Below are 17,161 nucleotides of genomic sequence, written 5' to 3'. Positions count from 1 at the left end.
AGTAGCCAGTGGCCATAATCTTTTCCCAAGACTCTACCCCTCCCATTCTCAAGCTGTATCACAGGGGGCCTCTTCAAAGGGCCTGTACACAAACAAATGCTGCAAAACAGAAGAAACTGGAAGTCCATGTGCAGACACAAAGCTAAGATATCTCTAGGAGTAGAGGTGTGGTGGAATAGTTTACATGACTGCTGTGCTGTGAGAGATGCATGGACAGATGATGGCTCTTCAGGAAGGAAAAAAGAGAAAACAGAGAGCTTGGGGCTCTATGCAAAGAAGTGACCTGAACATGCAGAGCTCTGCAAAGAAATAGGTGACAAACTGGTCACAAGCTTATGGGTCAGGATGAGACAGGAGGCCAACAAGCATAATAGTGTGATGTGAGTTTGCTACAGGCCACCAAAACCAAGAGAAAGTGGACAAAATCAGCTGTAATCAGCTGGGAGAAGCCTTTTGATTGCAAGCCCTGGTTCTCTGTGGGGGTTTTCACCACCTCAGTAACTCCTGGGAGGGCAACACAGAAGGGTACAAGCAATCCCAAGAGAGCAATCCTGGAGGACAATTTTTTGAAAAAAGACGGATAGACAAGCCAATTAGGAGAGGCACTTTGCTCAATCTCCTACTCATTAATCAAGATGAGCTAGTTAAATCTGTGAAGGTTGATCACAGCCTTGGATGCAGCAATCACAAGATGGTGACACAAGAATCCTGAAAGAAGTGAGGTAGGCAGGTAGCAGAACAGAGATAGTAAACTTTGGAAGAGAAGATCTGGCTTGTTCAGGGAACTGGTAGGCAGGATTCCATCAGAGGCTGAGGCAAAGGGACCAAGGAGGGCCAGGTGATCTCCAAGAACAACCACTTAAAGCAGAACAGCCTGTTCTGATGTGCAGGAAGTCAAGCACACATGGCAGGGGGCCAGCTCTGCCCAAGGGGGAACTCCTGAGCAAGCTCAAACACTAAAAGGAAGTGTACAGGAGGTGGAAGTGGGGACAAGCTATTTAGATGGAAAATGGAGACAATGCCTGAGTACATATGGAGGGCAGTAAAAGTCTGGCTGGAGTTGAAACACAGAAGGGGTGCAGAAGGCAACAAGAAGTATCTCAGCAGCAAGGAAAATGTTGGTCCAAAGATAAAGAGCACGAAAAAAGGCCAAGGTGTAAAATCTCTATTTGACTGGGAAGGTTTGCTCTCAGACCTCCCTGAAAGCAGTGGTAGAGTCTGCACACATGAAGCATGACCCAGAGTAGAGAGAGTAGATTAGTGATCACTTCAGCAAATTAGACATCACAAAAGAGCAGGAGGCTGGACTAGATAACCTGCAAAGGTCCCTTCTAACCTGAACTCATCTTGATTATAAATTCCCTGGGATCACCATAAACTCTTGCTATTTAAAGAAAAAAACCAAGGTAGAAGTGTCATCTCAGCCTATCATCTTAACCACAGCTGTGACAAAGCTGAAAAGCTGCTATATTTAAAGACAAAAGACATAGTATAACAATGCATACTAGGAACAGTCATTTTAAGTTCACTAACAGTTCTTATTCATATACGCTATACTGTCAGATACTGACATCCCTACAGTTATGTTTTCAGACACCAATACCTCAACTGAGAACAAGATGGGGCCAAATATAGTGCTGCCCTCTAAATCATATCAGAAAAGCTGTAAACATCATCGCTTCCCCCTAAATTCCCTTGGTGGCTGAATATTTAATCCTATAGTACTCCAATATTAAAAAGCCCCCTAGCCCTTAGAATAAGCATGTCCATCACTTCAGCAGTACAGTAAACTCATTTAGGATGGAAAAGGCAGTAACAGCTTCCATACGGAAAACACTCTATCCTGCTGTTTGTGTTTGCTAGCTTCACCAGGAATATCTGAGCTCCCTTTGAAGTCTGGTCTGTGAGATGCAATCACTAACGTATTAAGAAATCTTTTCCAGAGGTCATCAGTATCCTGCTGCGTTGCCAAGTGGCATTATTTTGATGTAATGTCAAAGCAACCATTAGAGCAAAACAGGGGGGGGAAAAAGCCCCGACAGGGGCTCCCAGAACTACTTGCATCGCAGTAATAACCAATTTGAAGGAGCTAGTCTGCAAATACAGACAGGGTTATTAGCTCTGAGAAGAGAATAAAGCAGACAAATATTAGGAAAATGAGTAAAACATGAATATACTCATCATCAGTTCTCTCTAAAGGCCCCTTCACTGAACTATTGGCCAGATAACTTTTTACGTGTTCCAAATTCATCATTATCTTGCAAACACAGAAAGCAGCAGTTTTAATTATTTTTAAATAAAGCAAGGTCAAGTGATAAATCAAGGCTGCTGCAACAATCAAATAGCAACTACGCACTTAGTCCCAGGGCTACAGCAGGAGGGAGCTGAGCTGGAACAGCCTGTGCCTTCACACAATGGAAGCTTTTAAAGTTCAAGCCTTTTCAGACCCTTCTTAGAGGCTCAAACATTCTCAGCTGAGTACATACCCTCATAGATGCCTGCTTTAATGAACTGAAAGTGTTGACTTCCCATTGGTGCGTCAAATGGACTTTTTCTCAAGCAGTGGAAACAATTGACTAGGCAGCACTTGCGTGGGGCTGCAGACACCACTGAGCTGATAAAGTACCTTTTATAATAAAATTGAAACTATGAGGAGAGACCATTCATTCTTTACCTTTGAATCAGGAAGTCCACTCATGCGAGCAATCATCAGCTTGTGTAGCAAAACACATAACATTCACACCATCCCCACCACTCCTCCTCCAAACATTAAATCACGAAAAGCTGCTCAGAGGCTTCCTCTAGCCCACCAGGAAAATCAGCGGGGGCTTTTTATAGATGTAGCTTATGGTAGTCTAAGGTCAACAGCTAATTTCAGCCAGGGAAAGCCCATTGCCATTTCTTTATTATTTCCTTAATGTAAGTTACACAGAGTGAGTAGGTTAAAAAGGGAAAGGCCTGAGACAACCATGATATAGCCAAAATGAAACAAGGCTCCTCATCAACACAACCAGCCTGAGATGACACTAACAAACATATCACACGGCATGCCAAAGCTAATATGCTATTCCACCACAAATAAACACTACCAGTGCAATGCTCACACCATTATTGTCACGTAGTGGAACAACCTGGCACAAGAACATGATCTTTACCTCAAGGCTGATGTAAACCAGGTGCTTCACCATCTGATGTCCAACATTTGAAACACATCCTATGAATACAAATTATCATGAAAAGCTGCTTACTAGAAACAGATCTGCATCCTGTTCTCATCTCATCTCCCTCACCCTTCAATTCTTCACAAACTGAAGTTATACCTAGCATCAAATGGTTTCAGATATTTAAGTACTTATTTAAGTACAGGTCCTAGCAGCAGCCCAAGATACATGAAAAACAGAGTCCTTCCTCCTCGTGGGGAACCAATGAAGGAGAAAGAAGCACAAAAAGACAGTGGGGGTTTTACCGCTTTACTTGCTTTTATCAATACAGACAGAAGGCTAGAAAATAAATGAACAATAATAATAAATAAAATGCCAATTTATTACAACCAATAAATCCATGAACACATTGCCCAGAGAGGTTGCACTCTCTGTCCTAAAAGGTTTTCAAGGCCAAATTGGATAAAGACCCAAGTAGCCTGGTCTGATCTCAAAGCTGACCCTGCTTAGAGCAGGACGTTGGACTGGAGACTTCTGTAAGTCCCTTCTGACCTGAATTATCCTATCCTGATTTCCTGCTCTGCAGCATTCCTGGATTCAGCCTCTAAGAAGGCTATCAAACTCTTCAAGTCTGACAATACAGACACGTTCATATGCAGCCTTCAGAACGAAAATTCCCCTTGCAGGCTTTCCAGCCTTACAATATTGAAGCGAGGAAGTCATTAACATTCCTGTCCAATAAAATGGAAACATCAGCTCTGTGATCATCTATTGCCAGGCAGTGCAGCAGCTCTGAGACAGCACCAGAGAGGTGGGCAACAACCCTGGAGGTGACACAGGGAGGGTGCTAGAGAGCATCTAAAAGGCCACCCAGACTGTAACATGTATGTTAGACTTCACTACCCTGTCACATTTCAGGGCTCACTAGAAACCACAATCGCCCTGAAAAACGCAGCCTACACTTCAAGTCTGTAATCGGGCTGGCGTATGAGCGCAGCAGGGAGGGTGGCAGAGAGGTGGCATCTTGCAACAGGCATGGCCCGAGCCCATCTCTTTGAAGCGTCAAACCAGACTGAGTCATACAGAATTGGGTCAAGTTTAAGATTTGAAAGGGAGGCCAGACCCCCTGCAAAATGCCCGTTTCCTGATTACGGGTGGCCAGCCCTCTGCTGGGTGTAGGCTTTCCCCGATCGCCACCTCCTGTCTCTCAAAAGCACTGCCAGCCGTGGCAGGAGGATGCACCAGCAGTCCTCTCTACAGCACGCTACCAGTCTTCACTGGTAATGTGCTAAACATTAGTTCTCTTAATTAACACAGGGAAAAGTGCAATTAAAATTCCAGCAATTTAAAAAGTGCAATTAAAATTTCCCTGGAAGGAAAATTACTTTGTTTGTCATCTGTTTTTCTTCTCTGTTCCTGGCTAGCAGTATCCCTGACTAATTGTCTTAAGGAATCAGATAGAATTTATAGCACTCTTTTTGATGCCCCGTTGGTTGTCCCATTTATATTGACAAGCATCAAACTGCATTTGCAGCTTTATTGTTACCTGAAAATTCACTATTTTTTCCCACCTGGTGAGTTCTGCTCAAAGAACTCATGTGTCCTTTGAGGTACGTCCACTGAGACACTACACATGGGGTGACAAGGACAAAGAACTGGAAATTATTTAAAATTTGGATAAAATTTAAGACATTCCTGATGCTGATCCCTAAACATGAAAAAGCATATAGTGTTGGCAATGGAAAACAGCAGGGGAAGATGACCATAAATATAAAAAGGAAGCTCACTTGGCCATGAAGCAGATGAACTTCCGTACTGGCCACACCACTCTCACTATGGCCAGAGCATTTCCTTTCCTGGGTGGCTTCTTCAACAATGGATTAGCCAAAATGCCACTATAAAAGGGAGCAGAAGTATTTCAGCAACTCATCCTAGAGGAAAAGCAGGACATAACCTCCACACTCCAAAAGGACAGGATCCACACAAATTATTTTCGTGTTTCTAACAGAGGAAATTCAGATCTACTATGTTTTGAAACCCAGGTTTCCAATGTAACCAAGCCTTGGTTACACAGACAAAAGGCAAACCAAATTGCACCTAAGCAAACATTACCCTGAAAAGGCACTTTAACCTTTCAGGTTCTAACCTTTGGGTCTCATCACCACTGAAAAAGTTGCCAAAAAGCTGTAAGTCCACTTTGGCTGAATGAAGATTCTTTAATAACTAACAGCAACTAATGTGTTTTAATCTTCTGCACAGATTATGGCAGCTCTTAAGCTATCTAAAAGCATCACACATTCCTTACACAAATCTAGCATCCAGTATCCTGTCTTGCTGGTTAAAGGGAAGATTATTTTCTCACCTGAAGATCAAGACACTGGAAAACTATTTTTTTTTTTTCCCCAAACAAAGTGTCAAATTTCATAGTGATTTCTCAATAAAAAGCTCTAAGAGGCAACTTTTCATTCTATTGGAATAAAGCTATCCCATCAAAGATGCTTAAACACACTTGGCCAAGCTCTTCCCATATATCTGATGTCCTTCCCCTCCGTTTGCACAGCAGTAGATGATTTCAACTCTGTCTACGCTTCTCGGCGGGAAATGGCAGATTTAGTAGCCGAGTTAGATAAACCCATTCTGAGCTGATCATTGGAAATTAGCTCACTGCCATGCAAATTAGTACATCTGCTTTGAGACAAGGATCCTCACTCAATGCAAAACTTGCCACCGCTGATACAAGCTCTCAGTTTCTTTCTATTAGCAAAAGTAAGGTGAACAAAGTCAGTCACGTGCTTTCCTGGAAATTCATTTCTAGTGGGTAGAAACTATTGCCATTCTACACAGTAGACAATCACTGCTGGAGATCATATTTATACCATAGCTGAACTACATGAGCTCCTGTATCTTTAGAGTTTCTTAACCATTAAACATTTGAGGCAGCTGATTCACTTCCTCATGCATAGGATGGTGATACTGCACCAGGTAGCCAGCCCATACAATACTGATCTCGGCATGTAACCTACAGCATTAATCAGCATTTAATGTTCCCATCACCTCACCTAATAGTTGCTGCTAAACTTCTGCATGACACCTTTCAGATGAAAATTCCCCCCATAAGCCTGTTCCACAGTCTAAAGACCAAGCACCCTTCCAAGGTATAAAAGAAGCATGTAATAACAACTACGCCATCTTTCAGAAGTACAAAAGTGATACTTGGTTTTAGGGTCACTTCACAGTTCCTATTCCCACAAGGAAGTGTGGTCACATGTGATGGAAAACAGCAACCACATTAACCTGATTCCCTAACATGATAAGACAAAAGACAATTTTAGTAAAGCCAGGAGCAAGAGGTGAAACCGACTCACAGAAAACAGCACTAAGGGTCTGGATTGCAATCTGGCCACAGCTATGAGGCACATTCTTCCTGATTTATGAGAATCTACCAAGAGAGATTACAATAGATCAGGAAATCCACAGTTCCACATCCATCCCAGTGACTGCATCCTCCAGCACAGGACATGCTGTTACTGTGCCAGGAATGAATGAACTAAAAAGAAACACCAGACCCCTCCTGTTTCTCTCATCCAATGCTGTTTAGAGAACAACTATGAGTTTTACTTCATTCTGACCCCACTGAGCTCACTTGCAACAGCACAGGGCACTCCATCTGTTTTCAGCCACTCAGCTGTGGCTGAAGTGACAAGAAACACTATGGTGTGATGGTGCCGTTTCAAGTGTGCATGAGGTAACAGTTTAACTGAACAAAATTAAACCCATAGTATTAATTCTTAGGTTCAGTTGTCAAAAAGCCTCAGGAGTGCATTACCACTTACACAACCTAATCGCTCCTCAGGTATTTCCAGGGAACCTTACCCACAGGGTCTGTAGGAGGAAGAAGGATCAATGAGATGGTCTAGGAGGTGGTGTGAGTAAACTGATGAGGAAGAGAACATTTAGTGTGAAAGCCACCACGAAGCAAGAGGCTAATACTTCACAGTGTGCTTCTCCTCTTTTTTACCCAGTGATAGTTCTTGTAGAAATCCTCATGACATAAGACAGGCTTGTAATTCAGCCACAGACTCAGGCCTCTGGATAACTGGGTTCAGTTTCCAACTCCGTTTCAGACTTGCACTGTAGCTGGGGCAAAGCTGCTTCACCTCTGCACTAATGCTTCTTCTGTAAAACGCAGTAAAAGTCGTAGTTGCCTCACATCTTTCCTGCCTCATCTATCCCAGTTGTAGGCCAGCATGGGACACCAGTGTCAGCTTGGAGACATCTTTACCACATTTCAGATATCATTAATAATCCTCCTAAGGGAAGACCAATTCTCAGTGCAGCGATGAGCTACCAAATTGCATAATTAACAATAAACCAGAAATACCAGTTAAGGCAAACGCTATTTAAGAAAGTAAGTGGATTAAATCAGAATCCTTTACCAAAAGAAAGTAATACATTTCCCAAGAGCTGTAGGACACGAAAGTTTGCACTGAAGATTTACAACAATCATCTTTACATGCTTCACAAATCAAGTTAAAATGCAAAACAGAATTGCTAAATTCTTCACTACGATGAAAAAAAAAATATATATTTTTAAAAAAGTAGTACTTCAAAATAGCTATTTTTCCCGTCTTCATTTACCCACAGCTATCTAATTTTGGTTATCATACAAGATACAATGACTTCAGTTGTGCAGAGCACAACTCTTGCTCACAGCATGGCCATGAAATCACACATCTTAAAGTTTAGGCCTATAAAAACGTTAGCACAACCAAAAAAAAAAATTAAGAGGAAGTAGGATTTTAAGAAGTCATCTCTGTACAATGTTTAAGCCTTACACATTTAAACCAACATTATCTTCAAGCCCAATACCATTTTAGACCATTACACATTAAAACAGGGCACCGGTATTTACACATATAATTGGAGTAACACACTTGTTTTTCATACTTATGCTGCGTTATCTCCTGCAATCTAACACAGAGAATGCATTCCAGGCTACATCCAAAAAGAATTAGGTTTTGTGGTTTTTTTCTCCCCCTCCCCCCCTGGTCATTTCAAAACACTATCACTTCCACAATTTCTCAACCAGCTGTGCTGTTTCCTCATTGGGCTACTTTTGTTTGGGTGATTCTGTATTACAGCAACATTCCAGATTGCTTAAATTGCCAAGGGCTAAACATTACAAAGTGTCAATTGGCATCAAAAACAAATCCAGAGTATAGACAATCTCCCAGTTTAAATACATAAGTGTTACTATGTTTTGTTTTAAAAAAAGAAAGGGGGCAGTAAGCAACATCAGCCAGCCAGCCTGGAGATTGTGATCTACAACTGCATTTGGGTTCCAGCTGTTTTTAAGAAATGCTTCTCCCACAACATCATACCATGTCATGCTGACATATTGCTGGTATGAGGAAAGGGAACTGGCAGCAGGTCATGCCAGACCTTATCTGTCCCTACACCACATCATTTAAAGGATTCCAACCCAAGGACAAACGTACCTTTGTTTGTATGGGTAATGACTTCAACATCTTAAGACTTCTCTTCCATGTTTAGTCTACTTGCATGCACCACGCAGATTATCATGTCCTAGTTCAAGGCATTGCCAAGATCTACATCTCTGCCAATGTCTAATCCATTCAAGACCCTGACTCCTACGCCTAAGACGTTACAAGGCATGTAGAGATGACGCTCCTATTGCACAACTGGAGATCAGTGTCCAAAAAAAGGCATCTGCATGAAGACAGACAAAAACAATCAGGCTATACTGGCTAACACTGACAAAAGCAAGAGACCGAAAGTTCAGAAGAACATGCCAAGTCTCTCCAGTAACTCAGCTGTGGCCAGTTTGGATTGCCCAATTGTTAAAGTGGGTTAAAAATGGATTTTAGAAGAGCGTTACCATAATGATCACAATTGGTGATCTTTGAATGAACTGAAATGAAGAAACACTTTGAAGAGATGTAAAGTTGCCACAGTTCTGATGTGGCAAGATGATTTCTCGCACTGCATAATCAGTACACTGACCTGCTAAATTCTTGCATTTCAACTTGTTCACCTCACTATCTAGCATTACATCCCCAGCTGTAGCTCAGCAGAGAATTTCAGAAACATCTGAAACCTGTTACGACTTTACATGTACATTTAGATAACTCTTTCACCAGTGCTCAACTACCAATCACATTTTTGTACTACTTTACAAAGCAGAAAAACACAGCACAGAGAAGTTGCATGATGTACTTACAACTCACTCTGGCAGGCTGCTTGATGAACTGCTTTGCTAGGTGTTCAACAAAAGCCTTCTAGTATGAATAAGGAGTCACATCACATAACAGACTTAAGCCTTTTACCTTACAATTCCGTTCTTACCCACTCAGTTCATCTTCACTGATGTTAGGCCAGCTCCTCCCAAAATTACACTTGAAACCACAGGCAGTCCCAGAATTTATTATTGTTACTATTAATAATAAAAAGAACGGTCAATACGATTTCATGCCTCTTGACTCAGAAAGCATAACTCATGGTGCAGAAAGGACAGGATTTTCTGCAAGACAGCCTTCAGAAAGTTTCCCCACCCGGTGTTATATGTAAAGTTTGACCAATGTAAACAACACAAAGGCTGAGAGGCAGCTGGGGAGAAGGAATGACTGAAACAATTTCACTATAGACCACAAAATGGCTTGAGCAAGTGACATGTACCACAGTTACATTACTGAAGAGGTTCATTAATGGACTTTTCAGACACACACTCTGAGTCCAGGAAGGAAAGAGAAACTAACTTTTAAAGCTTGTAAGATAGATTGATGGAATAGAAAGGAATTAAGCAGAAGCCCCATATAAGATAAATGGTAGCAAACCGCATTTTCATTAGTCTTTTCAAATGGAAAAGTTTGTTTACTTGCTAAGTAGAAGACAAAGACTTTATCTGCAGACTGTTACAGAATGTGGAGTATACCCAAATAATGAAATCTAAGAGGTGACCTTACATGAAAGGATAAGGGCAACAGTATTGTTGCTACATTAGATACTAGCGCACTAGGGCATTCTCTCTTCCCCTCCCACTTTCAGAAACATCTCTAGCAATCACATCTTTTGCAGTCAGCAAGACTACACAACTGCGGTCCTGCTTCCAGCCTTACGAATTCACTCACTAGAGGAAAGAGTTCATACCCTGATATAATCAACATACGTAAGTGAAGGGGCTGATGTAATGTTACTTAAAACTTGTCTTTCCCTGTTAGTCTGTTAAGATTGTCCCCCAAGAGGACCTCTCTAACAAACTGGCTACTTCTAATTTGTCCCTCAACTTAAGAGAAAATAAAACAACCAAAAAAATCCTGAAAACCTCAACCTAACTGCTCTTAGCAATACTGTAGAATCTGTCAAACAGATGGATAAAAATTTGTACAAGGTCTTGAAGAGAGAGGGCATGAAACAAGGTATATACATTCAAATATCTGACTTCAAGTGACTCGAATCCCACTTCTGTCCCTTTTGGAAGGAGAGGGCTTTGCCGATTATGCATTTCCAGTTAATATGGAACCACTCTCCAATGAGCTGATGCAGATGAGTGGTTTGCAGCATAAGGTTTGCAACACCAGGCAGCAACACACTCATCTGGTCTGATGAATTCAGCATTCCAGCTTTTCCACTCCAGACTCTGGATTCAAATCCTGTATTTCAGTCACAAGCAAAACAACCTTAAACAACATCATGGTGCTTGCATGCAAAAAAAAAAAAAAAAAACAAAACCAACAAAAAACACCCCAAAACCCAGTGCAAACCATTGTACTAACTTGATTTGAGTCAACCGCCTGTTTGAAGGGAACAGCCTGTTTAATCCCAACAGAATGGGAAACATTGGGAATGGGAAAACGATTTCTAGAAAACAACTGTCCAGTAGATCCCTCTTGACACGTTGCATCTATGCAGATCTGTGGATTGCTGTAATGTTGCAACACAGTCACCCTGGAAGGAAAATTTAGGTTAAGCAAGCATCCAGACTATACACAGTCCCCTGTTCTCACAACTCTGCCTAAAGAGACTCTAGCACCACAATAAAACTATGTATTTCTGATCAAACAATACCTGGTGAAACAGTGATGCTAAAGGCTACGGACTTGTGATTGAAGTGTGAAAACATGTTTCAAGCCCTCCTAAAACAAGACATTCAAACTACTAGAGGTTTAAAAGAAAAAAAAAAACCAAACACCTTCAAAAAAGACATATCAGAGAAGACACAATCAATATACTCCTTCTCCCCTTTTGTTTTATGTCTTCCCCAGAGACAGAAATTGGACACCATCCACTTTAAAATCCTATTTGTACCCATCACTTTATAAGCAAACCAGTAAAAAACCAACAGTACAGTTACAGGAAAACACAGGTTTACCTGGCATGTTTTTCAACCTTTTACGTAAATCCAGAATGCATCAATAGGCAGTTTCTTCCACATCTCTAAGCACTGAGCTGGGAGAGGCCCAACTGTACAGCTAAAAGCATCAGCAAAGCTGAAACTAAACACACAGACCTGTGAAGAACAGAAATGAGGCCCAAAGGTTAGGTATTGTTACTTCTTTGTTCAGTGGGGAAAACAGAAGAGAAAAGAAAAACATCCTCCTTTCAACAACAGTTCACTTACATCAGCTGCCTGCAGCAGCAGTACAAGACACAACATTTTTATGATTTAACATTTTCAGTTAATGATGAATGGAGTAACAGAAGACAGACATGTTGCTAGTGATTAGGAAGGCATTTAAAATTTGGAAAACTGGAATTTTTTTGGAAAGCTCTTTCTGATGGACAGGAAGAGGAAGGGAGACATCCCGAATCAACACTTATGTGACTTCACTTCAGAGAATTCCCCTACAAAAGTTTCAGTCTTCAGATTTCCTGGAGGTTTAAATGCAAAGAGCCAAAGACAACAAAGAGACTACACACCTAATCTTGCTCAGATGTATGTTACAACATAGCAAGCAGAGATATTTTTTTTTTTTTTAATAGCTTCTCCAACTACAAGTTGCACACCTTCATTTGTGCTGGGAAATGTTTGAAATTGTGAATATTAGTGTAAATGTTTACCCCGATAAACATTAAGCACTAATTTCTCCATCACGATACCATAGGATCCACACTGAAGTAAAGGTGAGCTAACCTTTCACTGAAACAGAAAGCAACTTGCAAAGCCTTTTTGAGCAGCACTGAGCACACCAAATGCCTGTGCACTCAGCAGTCACGTGTGAATTAATTTTTAAAACATCAATCTTCTTCTCAGGCTACTTGTGTTGTCAGCATGCTGAACCTCAGCTACGCAGTTTTAAGTACCAATCATGCCACACCAAAAAAGTGTGCTGGAGACTTCTGAACTCTCAGTTACATTCCCTCAGAAAGCAACAATAGTGAATGCCAAGCAGAGATAAGACATCCCCATGTAAGAGCTCTCTTAAAGCATCTAATATCAACACTGTTACAGATACAAACATTTTGTGCAATTATGCCCTCTTCCATTAAGGATATGCCTGAAAAAGTACCACGCCCTCAGATTCATCATCACTGATACCAGCAGACAGGCCTAAAATAGATACCACCAGTCACCTCCAGAACTTACATATTCATCTTTCATATAGGTTAAGATGAGTAGGGAACATGGGCACAAATTACACTACAGTTATCAAAGCAACCCACTCTCAAAGGTGTAATTTTTCCCCCTTCCAACTTTGATGAAGAACTCAAATTTACTCAGTCATGATAGAGGTCTTCTCTACTCGAAGTTACCTTTGAATGTATTTTATCTGTGTTGAATGCATCTGAACCACAAGAATACCAGTGCAAAACATTTGTGCTTCCAATAGGAGGATATAGTGTTGCACCTAAACAGACTTCACATTGCTACTTATTTAGGCATTAGGAAATATGCTCATAATTCAGCAAAGCTTTAATAAAACCATTTAATGAATGGAGTAATAGTAACTAACTCATTTGCCCAGGGCCACAAAAATTGCAGAATTGAAGCTAGTATTTTCAAATCTTCTAGCTCCTAGACCGGTCCATGCTTACCTTCACTTAATTATGAATTTAAAAAAAACACATCTTGCCTTTAAGTTCTCATCAAGGTGCAACAACAGCAGATCCATGGATACCCATTCTTCATGCTTTCTGTGTAGTGCGTGGAATCCTGTCAGTTGTACCAATATACCACAATGGAGCAAAAGGCAAGTATCTTTGAAGGATATTACAAATACACACGTATATTTCTCAAATGCAGGAGGATGACTTCTGTTGTCTTAACCCAAGATTTCAAAATAAAGAGAAGCATGTCATATTCACGTAGCACTCTTTGAACAGCTTTGGTAGTAGAAAATAAAGCTGACTTTCTTCCCATTTACTAGTGAAAACAAATGCTCTGAAATGAGTTTCCTAGCATCATTAGAAATCTCAGTATTTTCAAAGAGTTCCCACTCTAGAGAAACTGGAATCTACATCAATATTTGCCAGTGTGACATCAACTAGTTCTTCCACCCCATACCTCAATTTGTTGAGATCACTAATGCAGAAGTTACTAGTGATAATACACACTGCCACCTTGTGTTACGGTTTAGACTGAAAGAGCCTGAAAAGCTGGATTTCACAGAAACATCTAGCTTCAGCTGTTTTAACAGTATTATTTTTTTTCCCCACAGCCACTGTCCCACATGAGCAGCCTCTCCACTTTTACATAACTAACTCAGGCCCCAACAGATGTAAGCCTCCATGGTCTCAAGAAACAAAGTTCATTCATCTCCACTAACTGATGCAGGTACTTTCAATGGTACATAGTTTTGCAGAGACAGCTGGTGCTAAGTGGCACAGATATAACCTTTCAGGTTTGAGATGCTATTCCTCCAGCACAAGCAAATAAATACATATGTTACAATACTGTATTGACAAAAAAGTGAGGCTAAGCTATGGATCCCTTCCTCAACCTGAATGTTAAGAAGAATAATAGAAGTTGTCCCCTTTACATCCCTGGACTATATTTTGAGAACTCGTATTGTGTCATTCCCTCATCTACAAGAGGAGACTGAGGGCTCGTTTACCTACAAGGGCTGGGTACAAGCTGAGCAACTATGTTCTGTATCAGGAGAACACAGTGGGACAGGAGCTCCAGGATCAACAAGAGGGATGTGAAGTTTTAGATATCTCAGTGGTCTGTAGCCAACCAATCCTCCTGCTGCATCTGGGCCTCATAGGGGACAACAATCACCCATTAAACCTTCTCAAGTCCAAAGCTGAGTGTAATTACACTGTGTCTTGCAAAGCGGTCCCAAGCCCAGCAGGTGTACCACGGAAAAATATGTGTTAACAAGTAGAAGAAAGAAAAGTGCGGAATGGTTCTAGAAAAGGATGTTAGTGGGCTTTGAAGCCATATTGTCCTTTTAAATACATGCTGAGTAGAAGTCCTGTTTTCTTAAAAAAAATAATAATGGAAGACTGGCTTATAATTTGGGTAAGTATGGTCATAAAGAAGTAAAAAGAAAGCTTCTGTTGTCTCTATTCTGAATAAACAGCACCGTATCAGAAAACTTTTTACAAGTGCAGTATCTTTACACAGATCAAAATCCTAAAGTATCAGTTTTTTTCCATGCTGGGCAATTCTATACAACCTGTAGAACGTTACTATGTTGTTAATTATTTACAAGATAGTAGCATTGAGCCTACCTATTTAATTTCTGCACTGACATTAAATTGGAAATTTCTGTATTACCTTCTCACAAATGATCTATTGAAATAGAAGCATTGCAGTAATTCACAGAATTCACAAGCTTAATTCTAGCATTCAGCAGGAGTCCTTCTTGCTCCAGCAGATAGCAGTTTTTCCCATCAGGTGAGCTGGCAAACAAACAGTGATAGAGGAACATGCATTCACTGTGTATTCACATTAAGCAGCATTGACTGACCAATTCTGACCCAAGATGAAACTTAGTTTAGAAGACCACTATTTTTTGGGTATGTTTCCTTCTTCCCTTCCCCCACCCAAGCAGAAAAAAGCAAGACACAAGTCTTCTGCCATACTAATGTATTCCATCTTTCAAAAAGAAAGACATGATTTTAATATTACTTAACAATATGTTAAAAAAGTAGCCAGTTAGGCTTCAGTGTTAATACAATTATACACTCTATAACAGATTTGATAGTGTGAGTACTGTTCTTTTTTAAATTTTCTCATTCTGCAAGTATTCTTACACAAGCTGGCTACAAGTCAGGAAAAAAAAATCAAAACACAAATAGCGTAACTTGTACACTCTTAAACAGTAGATTGTGAAAGAACTGAGGAAATGCTTGTCCCATAAGAACCTCTTTTTCATGAAGTCATGTCAGAAGAATTCTGGAGCAGATGAAAGCACAACTGACTAGGTCCATTCCTTTGTCAGGAGTCAGAATGACAAAACATAGCTAGATGCAGAAGTGACAGGAGCCACTGCAGATGATGCAAACTAGTATTTTGGCCTCCACCCAAGCCTAAGCAATTTAAAGTCTTTGAGGCCAAGGCATTCAGAAGGAGATGGAAAAGAGCTATTGTTCCAACTCCAACGGCATACAGCTACAATCAAGTAAGTCTCACTCACAGACTACAAGCACACAAGCTAACAAATTCAGGTAGAAAGTGGCAATTTTTCAGTCCGCAAGAATTATCAGGCCAAAGGGTTCAGTGCAGATCCACACAGCACTGGGGACAAGGCAAGGCAGCACTGGCTCAAGACCAGATAAGCTCTCAGCACAGCAGGACAGATAAGTGGAGTTGTCGTTCATTGATTCCTGCAGGGTTCCCTCCCCATATTATGTCATTTCAATGTGCAGCAAAGGTGGTTTTTTTCAAGCTAAAATTGGACCAGTTGATGGAAAGTCTCTGCCTTGTCTGTCTGGCAGAATCCAAGCAGAATCTGAAAACAAAAAAAAGTGATAAAGTGAAACCAATATATTTACAATCAAACCACAGGTGTTTACTCTTTTGAAAAGCAGCTCTCATTCAGAAAGGCAAAACCTCTTAGAAAAAAAAAATCACACCTAAGAAAATAAAAATCACTTGTTCATCACTCAAACACATCATAAATTACTTTAAACACCACTGCATCATCAAGAGTAAGTGAATGAAGTAGCAAAGAACACTGCATATTTAGCAGACAGAAGCTAGCTGAACGTTAACTAGAAACAGAGCTGACATTGCCATATTTACTGAAAACCTTCTAACAGTAAGGAGTGTTAGGTAACGTATAAAGCAGAAGCACCAATGGGATGGAACACTGCTGCTTCTCTTCTGAATACATCAAAGTTACATTTGAGACAAAGACCTATAGAAAGAAGGTTTGCTTATAATACAGCAGATAAGTAGCCCACACGTCTGGAAAAAACACTTTTAGAACAAAAATCCACTTATTCACTTTCACTGAATTTATGGAAGAACTTTTGAAAAAGGTTGGCACATGCAGGTATTTCAGCGACAGTCCTTTAGTGAGGCCAGGTGTAGTTTGTTTAGGCTAAAGGCTGTATGACAGCATTAAGGCAGTGCATACCCCTCCCTGGAAGGCTATACAGCTTCTCTAACTGAAAGCCAAAAGAGAGGAGTAGACAGAAGGAGCAAAATATAAAGGTACAGTGGAAGGTCAGAAGAACTAAACTTATTTTGTTCTTTCTATGCTAAAGTTACAAGTAGCTTGCAAAATTAATTCTGAAGTCAGGGTGTAACTAATGTATCCATTTATTATGCCACTACAAAACAAGAAGAAAAGGTGATGAATTAACAAACTATCAGTAAAAGGTACGAATTCGGTTGGCCTGTGCAGCTCTTTGCCATGGAGGGTTATTAAAACAAGCAATGTTGCTAGCCTTTTAAGTATTATGTTGGAAATAATCAAATTATAGAAAACATACGCACTAAAGGTATCTTCATGGCGTTAAATAGATGGTTTTGTCCCCTAGAACAGCACCTATCAGGGCACTTCAGAGATCTTTTCTAAACAAGTATG

The 17,161-nt window shown here is 40.6% G+C and overlaps 1 protein-coding gene across 2 annotated transcripts in view; it reads right to left on the bottom strand.

Annotated features, from left to right (window-relative positions):
* Positions 1-15,198: 15,198 nt before the first annotated feature.
* FAM193A (family with sequence similarity 193 member A) overlaps positions 15,199-17,161 on the bottom strand; it is an 82,489-nt gene continuing 80,526 nt past the window's right edge. For both annotated transcript variants that reach the window (XM_063336246.1, XM_063336247.1), the window contains one exon: positions 15,199-16,078. In XM_063336246.1, the coding sequence (XP_063192316.1) occupies positions 15,985-16,078 (94 nt within the window). In that variant the 3' untranslated portion in view covers positions 15,199-15,984. The remainder of the gene's footprint in view (positions 16,079-17,161) is intronic.

This window comes from Chroicocephalus ridibundus, chromosome 5 (assembly GCF_963924245.1).
Source record: "Chroicocephalus ridibundus chromosome 5, bChrRid1.1, whole genome shotgun sequence".
Lineage (NCBI taxonomy): Eukaryota > Metazoa > Chordata > Aves > Charadriiformes > Laridae > Chroicocephalus > Chroicocephalus ridibundus.
Note: the sequence above shows the minus strand (reverse complement) of the source record. Positions and strands in the feature narration are given on the sequence as shown.